The sequence below is a fragment of the Bidens hawaiensis genome, unplaced genomic scaffold (genome assembly GCF_021521415.1).
Source record: "Bidens hawaiensis isolate Kalapana, Puna unplaced genomic scaffold, B.hawaiensis_p1.1 tig00004682_1, whole genome shotgun sequence".
Lineage (NCBI taxonomy): Eukaryota > Viridiplantae > Streptophyta > Magnoliopsida > Asterales > Asteraceae > Bidens > Bidens hawaiensis.
In genome coordinates, this window is record NW_027491286.1 from 260,519 (window position 1) to 271,708 (window position 11,190).

The 11,190-nt window shown below is 34.9% G+C and overlaps 2 protein-coding genes across 2 annotated transcripts; both read left to right on the forward strand.

Moving 5' to 3' along the window:
* The first annotated feature begins 393 nt into the window (after positions 1-393).
* On the forward strand, positions 394-4,109 carry LOC143627407 (iron-sulfur assembly protein IscA-like 2, mitochondrial). The gene is made up of 4 exons (XM_077097235.1): positions 394-573; positions 2,713-2,837; positions 2,919-3,027; positions 3,811-4,109. Exons 1-4 carry the CDS (start codon positions 394-396, stop codon positions 3,871-3,873), a joined length of 477 nt encoding a protein of 158 aa, XP_076953350.1. The 3' UTR covers positions 3,874-4,109.
* Positions 4,110-8,653: 4,544 nt separating this feature from the next.
* LOC143627409 (transcription factor MYB52-like) lies at positions 8,654-10,388 on the forward strand. Its single transcript, XM_077097236.1, has 3 exons — positions 8,654-8,770; positions 9,306-9,668; positions 9,989-10,388. Exons 1-3 carry the CDS (start codon positions 8,656-8,658, stop codon positions 10,153-10,155), a joined length of 645 nt encoding a protein of 214 aa, XP_076953351.1. The 5' UTR covers positions 8,654-8,655; the 3' UTR covers positions 10,156-10,388.
* Positions 10,389-11,190: the final 802 nt, after the last annotated feature.

The following is an 11,190-nucleotide window of genomic DNA, read 5'->3' on the forward strand; positions in this document are numbered from 1 at the left end:
TATTGAAATTTTAATTTATCACATTATAAGTACCTTTTTGTCAAAATAAAATAAAAAAATATCCGTCTCATACTTGACCCTAAAGTTACATGAATCGAATTATTCGCCAAACTACTTCGAGTTCAGTCAACGTAAGTCAAAACCGGTTTAGCCCAGTTTATAAAATAAATAATCCGAACCAATAGAAACCCGTTCGAGTGATTAAACCGCCGGATCAGATCGGATACCGTCTTATAAAATGGACTCGTGGCCTCAACAAGCAACAGAGAAAGGATACGGTCCTCTTTGACGACGAATCTTCTAAATAAGCAATCAATCAAACAAACAATCTTCAATTTGTGGATAACCTAAATCGCCGATGGTTATCTGAAAGATTAATTACTAATCAATCTAATGATGCATCATCCGTCAAGATCGTTGGTTCAGCGTGTGACTCCTATTTTCGCTGCTCGAATTCGTCACAATTCACGCCTTCTTAGCTCGGCTTCATCGTCTGTTCTCGCTAAAGATCCTCAATTATCTTCTTCTTCTTCCGCCAATGAATCCGTTCACTTGTCTGATAATTGCGTACGGGTAAGTTCTATTTCTCTGTTGATTCTTATCAATTTGAATGATTGATTGAATCCCTAGCCACCGTCCCCAATTTAAAGCTGAAAGTAAACCCTAGGGCTTGTTTTTAACATTAATCAGGTATTAAACCTTATAGGTTCTGAAATCCTTTATTTGTTTTTACTCAATTTGCCTCATAATAATTGATGTATAAAATTAAACAATCTGATTCAAAAGTATTAGATTGTTAATGAAACAATATATGTGTATTTCGGTTTAACGAGTTACTTGGCGTGCAAGGTTAGCTTAATTTTGGAGTGGATAATTATGAATAATTAAATGTGTTTATGATTTAATTATTAGGAATAATTATCATGTCGTAGGTTAAATTAGTTGTAGTAATCTAGCATCCTATACGAGTTAGATTTGGATTTTTAAGGGATAACTATATGGACAATTCTAGTCATAGTCTAATACGCTTGTTTAGCTCTACATATACCGTGGTGTGGGTATAAGGATTGTAATTGATTTTTGTGAAGTTTCTCAATAATAAATGTGTTTGGGTGTTTAGCCATATATGTGTTCGTGTTCGATTAATACTTGGTATCAATTACTTTAGTTTTGTGTTAGTATTGGACACATTTGTGTTATATATGCATATAAGTTAAAGAATTAGGAACAAAAAGGGTTTTAGCCTTTTAGGTTAACCAAAGACCAGTACAAAGTTGGAAATGCTCGATTTGACATATCACCTGATCTACCATGTTTGCCACCTCAATACGAATCCACGATGTATTCTGATGATGGATCATGTATTTTATCCTTGCCTAGGTTTTAAAATTCGTGATGCCCTCCAATGCGTCTTGATCAAATAATCGATGCGTGATGCGCACACATCGTGTATGTGAGGCAATTCTTATTAAAAAAATACTAAAAAAATATTTATAGATAGTATTTTAACTTGTTAACTTCTAAACACTAGAAAACAAGAGATTAAAATATATTAGTTAAAAAAAATAGATTGCCACCAATTCACCAAAGAAGTTTTATGTATAACCAAATTAAGTCTTAAACTCGATGTATGCAAGTAGTCTATGTGTAAGGGACAAGTAACCTATATAGGAACTCACTTAAACTCAGAAATGTGCGCATCAGACCACATCGCGCATTATTCGATTTAGAGCGCATCATTCCCTCGTCATGGAATCGCAGCGCATTGCGCATTATGCGCTTTTCATCATCATCATCATCATCATCATCGTACTCGGTATATCCCACCAATAGCAAAGCTATGGTAGGGTCTGAGGAGGGTAAGATGTAGGCAGCCTTACCTCTACCCCATAGGGATAGAGAGGCTGCTTCCGGTGAGACCCCCGGCTCGATAGTAGTTTTGCATCAAGCCTTAGACATAAGGCACATAGCACTCAATCATCGGGACACCGGCTGATCGGTGCATGTACCCTTATCTTTCAGCTATCAACGCCACTACATGATGCCTGATTAACCGTCCGTCACCTTTAACGTTATTTTCACGAGATTAGTAAAATAACGTCAAAATTAGTGCAATTTCACTTTTGCCCACCCGAGGGTTCACACATATATACATCATATGTGCGCACCGCATTATGCGCTTTTGATGCACGCATATTAAAACGAAGATCCTTGCCGGTTCACTACATATCCCAAAGACACGTTAAACTTACTTTTGTATTTCACTTGGTTTTTTTTTTATTTTACTGTAACTATTCAAAAGTCCATACCTTTCAACACATATATGTATGTTTATATATGCATATGTGTGGTTTTTTTTTTAAAATTGGCATTTGAATTTCTCATAGTAATAAATTACTTGGAATAAACTGTTCTAAATCCTACTTAACGGTCATAGAAAAAAATGAAAATTATGTCTTTTTGTGTTTGCACGTTCTTTTTACGTGTTTAGAATTGTCTTGTATATTTTTATTCATTCTCTATATCACTATATGCTATAACTAGATATATAAATTTGGTAATAAATTGTTATAGCAATTAGCAACTACTTTGCACTTTGAAGAATGCATTGTTTTGTTCATCAATTATAACAATTTATAGAAGCAGAAGTTGATATCTTTCACACATGTAATATTCATTTCATTTCTTGTATCATCTTTTTAAATCATACAGAGGATGAAAGAATTGCAAGCTGATGAATCTAAAGAGAAAATGCTTCGATTAAGCATAGAGGCAGGTGGTTGCTCTGGTTTTCAATACAACTTTGCACTTGAAGAAAAACATAATGATGATGACAGGTTTGCTAATCATGATTTATGTAAATAGTTGTATATGATTACTACAATATTATATACTAAGCGTGTGTTTAATTTGTATAGGATTTTTGAGAGGGATGGTGTTAAATTGGTGGTTGATACAATATCATTAGGTTTTGTAAAAGGTGCAACAGTTGATTATGTTGAAGAGTTGATCCGTTCTGGATTTCAGGTAATTCGTACATGAATCACTTTATCACGTGTTGCTAATTAATGATGTCATCATTTAGTCTAACCAGGCATATTTTTGGCATGTACTGATGATGCCACCTTTCTAGTTTATCTATTGGCTTTAATTAAATTACTCGAATTCCCTCGCACGATGCGGCGGGAATTCAATTTTGATCAGTATCGGTTAGGTTCGCTACAGTCACTCAGTATAGCAACAGGAAGAAAAAACCAATGAAATGTAGTTGTGATATGCCTAAAAGGATGGAGATATGTGTTTTACATCGATCAAAAATCATAGAAACAAATAAAGTAGTGATATGCCCAAAAGGATACTTCCAACAATATTATTTTACTAGTGTGAACTGTTCATTCTCCGATATACACATTCGCTTATTCTAATCTCAAGCTAAATTTATAAAACCCAAGTTTGTTAGTTGGGAATGAGAGAGAAATATACAAAAACAGTTAAAATAACATAAAAAATTACAAGAATGCTTTATATGAATCAGAGTAATTGATTGTTTGAATTGTTACTAAGTCACTAGTAATGACTCATATTCGTAAATGAACATAAAACAGGTCGACCCGAACATGACATGATTCAAAGTGGGTTCAATAGACACAACATGAGTAAGTATGAGGGTTGTGTGTTGGTGACATTGTACTCTAGATGGAACAAGTCAGAAGTTTTAGTTGATAAGTTAGCTATTATGATTTGAATAATCATTTCCACAAGAATACATCAAGATTAAAATTAAGACAACTTTCTGGCTTTCATTTTCAGGTAGCAGAAAATCCAAGTGCAGTTGGTGGTTGTAGCTGTAAAAGTTCATTCATGGTGAAATAGTTTCCAGACCATCAAATATGACCCGTATACAATCTTAACACACTATCCAGAGACCATATTTATTGATCAAACTCCGAATTTTGTATGTGGATTTCATGTTTTTTATGGAACTTTAAACTTATCTAGTTATTCTTTTCGTATATTTGATACTAGTTGGCAGCTCGTGTTTTTGGACAATTGCGTGCATTCTTTGTGTCCAAATAACATAAATAAATCGGTTATTTTCAACCTATGATTGTTGTTTCTTGTGTATTTTCTAGTAGTATATGGATTTGATGGCGCATCTATGTATATGGGTAATTTGGTCACGTCAAAATTAATGTCTCGGGGCTTTTGAAGTATGTATATGCTTTTTTGTCTAACGTCTCTTCGAATGCTACATGCTCTGTGCAAGCTATGCTTTATGTGATCTTATTACTTATTAGTATTTTGATAGGATCTTTAAGTTTTTTGATAGGTGTTTCCTCACTATTAGATATAGCATTTGAGTAAAACAATTGCTAGTCGAACATATAAAAAAATCTGAATTTAAAATCTATTAATTAAAATGTTACAGTTTTTTTTATTAACCAGAGGATGTCAAGGCGCGTTGTGTTGTAGGCGTCTAATGTTTTTTTTTAATCTCGGGTTCCAAACATAGATAAAAATACTTAAATCTTAACGGTACATTCTAAAAAAAAGAACTTAAGAAATGAAGGAGAAAATTAAAAAAAAAAAAAACTATTAAAGTTTGTGGACCATAGAGTACCTTTATTAAAGTTTAGGCACACCATGTAAATTAGTTTAAAGTTAGAAGTGTTATTAAAACATTTCCACTTTAATAAAAATGACCCCCCTGAAAACCGGCCTCGCTTAGAGCCAACCCACGTCGGCCACAACCCAACAATCTTACCACCACACCACTTGCACTTATTGTTTAAACAATTCTTTATACTTCCATGTAAGTGTATAACTTAAATCATTGTTTGGAAAAACAAAACAATAAAAAGTTAGTGGATGTCATGTGACATTCACTGATTGGTCATCGGCCTTCCTCCAGTAATCATCAGCCTTCCTCCAACAATCACAAGCTTGCACCGTAGTAAATGGTTGTGCTATTATATTATATATAGTATATCGATAAAAAGAGGTGTTGAATCTACCCAATTCATTACAATAAACATTTAAGAAAATATTTATACCTACTAAAAGTATTTGTAACTACTAAAAAATATTATATACTTTAGACTTTTAGGACAAGTGCAAGCGTGCAAAATATCTATCTTTTGAGGTTAGCCAACAATTACAAATAGTGAGAAACAAATATTCTCAAAAAAGCATGCGGGGTAGAGTTTAAGTTGTAACCTATTAGTTAGGTTTGAAAGGGGATCCACACCTAATACTGACACACATATATACCCTCATATTTACGGATTCTAACTACATTACCAACCTCAGGAGTCACATCCACCATCACCCTTTATTTTCTTCCATTCTTTTTTCATATGTTATGCTTGGTTTTGAATTTTGTTTATATAGTATATAAAATATCCGGTACATGACACATCTGTTTTTGGACCGGCTAGTAATCTTATACGTACTCCGCTGCTTTAATGATCTGAACACACTATTTTAATCTCACAATTCATCCACACGTTGACATGGACAACTTGTTGGACGTCATCGTTGTTATGTTAGACACATTGTTTTTGAAGCTTGTTCAATTTAGTGTATGCCATATATGAGACTATTCAAAAAATATTATTCATATGCGAATTAAACCACCGGTGCGCCATTATTGAAAATGTGAAATCCTCTCCATAAAAGTCAGAATGGTAAGTGAAAAAAATCAAAGGTAGAGACTTTATTTACAAAGAGAATTAATTCGCACCAAAATTGAAACCCAAAAAAAAAAAAAACCAAAAGTAACAAATTCAAATGTCATATTGCAGCTAAGTGTTTACTCCTACATTTTTTCCTGGTCTCGTTCATACCGAATTCACTTTTATTGCAAAATAAATCGTATGTGATAATATGGCTAGTATGAAAGATGTAATTAAAAATTAAAATCAATTCATTGTAGGACAATTGTTTTAAGAAACAATGAGGCTGATTATTGTCGACTAACGTCGCCGACGTTAGATGCCACGTCAGCCCTTTAACACTGGCTACACCACGCCACGGCATTGAGGAGGCATTTTCAAAGGGACGATAATGTGTTAACAAGCGTTACGAACTTACGATAGAATAATTGTGGAGTCCACTAACTAACAACCGATCAATTTTTTTTCTTTTTTGTGTTATTTCACTGATCTCATCATAACTAGCTAGTTAAAACTAGTTAAGATATCTTTGTCTACGTGACAGTGACATGATAGTTTAATAAGTATATGCTAATTAGATGTGCTTGTAGGTGTGATAATTTTAAGCAAAAAAATAGATTAATAAATGTGGAACTAATGAAGCGATAATAGAAAAAAAATAATATAAAATTATTTTAATAAAATCGTTTAAGCAGAGTGATCTGCATGTTATAGATGAATTTGTTCTTATGTTTATTTAAAATGGTAAAAACATACATGTTAGAAAAAGTAAAAAATCGTTACCAACTAATACATATAATCATATAAAATAATAATGGTTATTAATCATATATTTAATTTAACAAAGGTGGCTTATAAGTAGACATTCTAGGTTTGAAACTTGGAAAGACGTTGAAATGAGAACGAAATACATTCCACCAACCAACCTTCCACCTATCTTAATTTCTCTCACTCCGAATATATATAAAAACACCTTAAGTATATGTATTTATAAATAAAACATTGAGCGAATTAAATATCAAAATAGCATATAATATGTTGTAAGAAAATCATAGAGAATGAGTAAACCATGATGATTTAGATACCTTAGTATATGTTGTGATTGTTTAACTGGTGATAAATTTACTGGAACACACTTTGCAAAGGTAGCTAGTGTCCGACCTTGAGAGAGTAACATACTAGCTAGATTACGCCAAAAATTTGTCGATATCTGACCGGTTTAGAGAATAAAGGGTTGTCTCTAAGAGAGAAGACTTGTGAGGTACTGCTCATCAAATAGGATACCAGGCTTGGAGTCCGAAAGATTGGCTCATCAAAGAATCTAAGAGATGAATTTTCGTGGAGACAACAAAATATTCCGACCTTGGTGTTCAAAGACAATCCCAAGTGTTACTGGATGACTTTGTTGACGGCTGTGGTGTTGCAAGCAGTGACGATTAGGGTTCAGGCCCGTCTCCGAGAATTCAAATGCCTCGGCCGAGCTGAAATGAAAAGGCCCTTAGGCTAGAGGTGCACATAAAATCCAAACCCAGAACCGGGTTTTTTATACCTGGGTTTTTAATACCCGAACCCATACCCGACCCTACCCTTAGGGTACAACATTTCAGTATCAAAACCCCTAGCTGAACTTGGCCCGATTTGTACCCAGCAATACCCGAAAACCGGAACCGGTTCCATACCCGGAACCGGGTTTTTCCAATACCCGAAATCGGGTTTCTCAAATACCCGAAATTACCCGAAAAATACCCTTAAAAGTGCAGCGCCTTAAAAAATCCAATCTATACCCTAAAAATAGCAGGAAAAAGCCCGAAAAAAAAACCGAAAATAGGGTTTTTCAATACCCGGAAATAGGGTATTTAAATGCCCGGTTCTATACCGACCTGAACCCGATGCATAGGGTATGGTTTTTAGAGACAATACCCGTACCCGAACCCGATCAAGGTATTGCCAAAACCCGATTTTCTAATACCCGGTAATACCCGAACCCGGTTTCATACTCGGAACCAGTATTTAAAAAAATCCGATTTATGCACCTTTACCTTAGGCCCTAACGAGTAATGAAATAAAAAGAGTTATAGGCCCACATCTCAAATGAGTTATTGGTAAAAAAGATTGGGCCTGATATCTAATAAAAGGATCAATATTTTTACCTATTTTATAAAGAAAATTTTAAAAAATATATAAAAATATACATATATAAAAATATTTTGTGCCCCAAAAAATTAAGTGCCTTGGCCGGTCGCCCGGGTTACCCAACCCAAGAGCCGGCATTGTTAGGGTTGTTCGGCCAGCCGTAACATTTAAAGTGGCCTTCATTTGGTATATCCACATTAATGCATGCATCGACCCTGACAGGTTAACGCTTATAATTGTAGCTTAATGAATCTTTTTGTCATTTTCACACGAATTTACGTTATGAAATAGGAAGGATAGATTGCGAACCTATGATCATTTGTAAGCAGTATTTATATCACGTTAACTTTCTTACTTTTTTTTTATTATTAAGCGTTATGCATGTTTTGTATGTCTTAGCTAATTAATTACCAAAAAATGCTTCATAGATTATAGATAACAGTAGTAATAGTTGAAGAAAATATCCATTTAGTCGTTTGTCAGGGTGTATGAGCAACATGTATTTAATTTCATGATCTCCTAACTAGTTGGTTTAGTAAAACCTTCTTCACATAAATATATCAGTTAAATAATGACTTAAATAACGTATATTTATTAACAAGACTAAAAATAAAATTAATATTTATGTATGTGTGTGGTAGTGAATAGATGTACCAACATGCATAGAAAATATGGTAATTTTAGTTAGCCTAAACGTTTGCATCATTTCTGGTACAATATTTCTTAACAGAAACCAACTTCCGCCTTATATATATTCCACTCACTATCGAACACCTCCCCTCGATCTCCTTCATTCACACGCTTAATTTCTTCTCAACCGCCACCTACCTCCGTCACCGATCAACCCATGTGCAGCCGTGGTCATTGGAGGCCGTCTGAGGACCAAAAGCTCCGACAACTCGTCCACCAGTATGGACCTCATAACTGGAACGCCATAGCCGAAAAGCTCCAAAGCAGATCAGGTTGAGTTCCGTCTCTAATCTTTGAAATACAAAGCTTAATTATTTGCAAGGCTGTCTCCGAGATTTCGGTTGTCCTAAATGAGTATTAAACATCAGCCCTTATAGATGAGTTTTTGGTGGATTTAGCTAAAGTTTGATGGTTTCTAGGGGTGCATATTGTAACTTAAATTAATGTTTTTGGTGATTCCGTAGTCTGAGATAGCGGATCCCACCCAAGCTTGTCACGTGTCCACCATGAGACATACAAGGTGGCTGGTGAGAAAAGACATGTTCGGCTTTCTTAGATAGCGGAATCCCAAAAACACTTCACACTCGATTTGGACCACCATAAACAATTTTCTTTTGGCTAAACCAACGAGACCACCAAAAAACTCCTTTTATATATGTGTGTGTATACACACATATAGAAATCTGTCTTTGTGGTCTTTCTTGTTGGCGTACTTCTCGCTTGATGATTTTAGCTTTACCTTTTAAGGTTTGATGTTATTGTATTGTTGTATTGATATGAACTATATTAATTAATGTTTTCATGCAGGCAAAAGTTGCAGGCTAAGATGGTTCAACCAGCTAGATCCAAAGATCAATCGAAGTCCATTCACCGAAGAGGAAGAGGAACGACTTCTAGCATACCATCGCGAATATGGAAACCGATGGGCTAACATTGCCAAGTTTTTCCCAGGTCGAACCGATAACGCAGTTAAGAACCATTGGCATGTGATGATGGCTCGAAGTGTCCGTGAAACGTCCACCAAGATGTCCCACAACAGAAAAACTGGTATTGTTGATCATGCATTTACACAAAGATATAGATACACATTTCCGTATGAGTTTTCAAGAAACCTAGCATCACATCTACACCTCTCTAAAGATTCAGTTCATGAATTCAAGATTAATAAAGGTATAAGATCGACATATAGTTTGAAATTCATTCGAATATTCATCATCAGACTAGAACTCTCAAGCACTTCATAATAAATACTTTACTACACACCTCGATACTGCTAGACTGCCAGCCTTTGGTATTGCAAGTTAGGGTTTTTTTTTTCAAAGTGGATATCATGTTATTTCATAAAAAGGGCGGCTCTACTTAACGGTTTAATCGTTTATGAGCGAATATGTTATGATCGTTGGTGATATCAAGCTTCACAGAATTTAAGTTCATAATTATGATGTATTAATGTTCGGTTATTAATCATCTTTTTTGGGATTTAGATGTAGAAAATCGAAATTTGGAGTTCTGCAATTTTCTTCCTATAAAAACGGACTCTAGCGTGAGTGAAGTAATCGACCATCAAAGAAAAGACGAGGTTGAGGTGGAGCAAGTAAGAACGCAACAAGAGACGGGCGTTGCAGTGCCTTTCATAGATTTCTTTTCGGTCGACTAAGATTCACTAAAAGAGACAACATTTAAGATGACTAACCGTGACCTTCATAACTTGTAGTTTACATAACACTATACTTTACATTGAATATACACGACATATGTAGCAAAACACTACTTATGTATGATGTGTAGGTTGTTAGTCGGGTCTTTAGATAGACATGATTGTCGCTGTTTGGTGAAGAAGCCAAATAGATGTGAACAATCCATGGATTAACTGTCTCGAGGTCGAAACTAGAAGGGTTTGGCTCGCCCTTCATGTAACAACTTTTTTTTATTACTAGAGGTATCCAGTGTCGTCACTTTCTTATTATATCTGAACCTCTCCCTCAGTTTTCATTAGTAGAGTAGTTAAGTCGGATGTAAAAGTAAATATATTGTAACTAGCTTCACCACTTTATACAAAACAAAAGATTATTACTTGTAACATTCGATTTTATTAGTGTTGCATCATGGACAATAACTTCATGACTCTATGCCCCTCTTTTGTGTTAATACACATAATTGATTAGGTGATATAAGAATCTAGTAAAGCTACAATCATGCCCTCGGATTTAATTGTGCTTTCATGATGAAGATGATTACGTTGGTGGCTTGATATTTGTGGGATTTGGTAATCTTATTTTCGTGTTGAATAACATGAGCATGTCTTAGTTATTTATAGATGCCAATAAACCGATAAACGCGTTTATTTGATGATCTCGTTGAGTCATTGGTAGCTCGACCACGAGTATGTCTCCCCTACCTGTGATATAACTTTGGCCTCACTGTGATGACTATGGGATTATACTTTATACCCACCCACAATTATGTGTTTGCATATTGACATAGTCATGGCCTAGCTCTTCTGAACATAGAACTAGTACGTAGTGCATTAACCGTGTGCCATACTTCACTACACGGCCATGGACTAATCCTTGTGCGTGTACATATTTATGCATATTTTATACCGAGCAAATCCAGGAGTCAGAAAATTAGTTCTGGCGAATAGGTGTTAAAATCACCCGTTTAAGCGTTCATTTTCAAATTTCCCCAGTGT

Excerpts from the sequence above, each read along its gene's own strand:
- LOC143627409 (XM_077097236.1), top strand. The coding sequence starts at position 8,656 with ATGTGCAGCCGTGGTCATTGGAGGCCGTCTGAGGACCAAAAGCTCCGA. Across the intron at positions 8,771-9,305 it reads AAAGCTCCAAAGCAGATCAG|GCAAAAGTTGCAGGCTAAGA; the intron begins GTTGAGTTCCGT and ends GTTTTCATGCAG. Across the intron at positions 9,669-9,988 it reads TGAATTCAAGATTAATAAAG|AAAATCGAAATTTGGAGTTC; the intron begins GTATAAGATCGA and ends ATTTAGATGTAG.
- LOC143627407 (XM_077097235.1), top strand. The coding sequence starts at position 394 with ATGATGCATCATCCGTCAAGATCGTTGGTTCAGCGTGTGACTCCTATT. Across the intron at positions 2,838-2,918 it reads AAACATAATGATGATGACAG|GATTTTTGAGAGGGATGGTG; the intron begins GTTTGCTAATCA and ends TAATTTGTATAG. Across the intron at positions 3,028-3,810 it reads TGATCCGTTCTGGATTTCAG|GTAGCAGAAAATCCAAGTGC; the intron begins GTAATTCGTACA and ends TTTCATTTTCAG.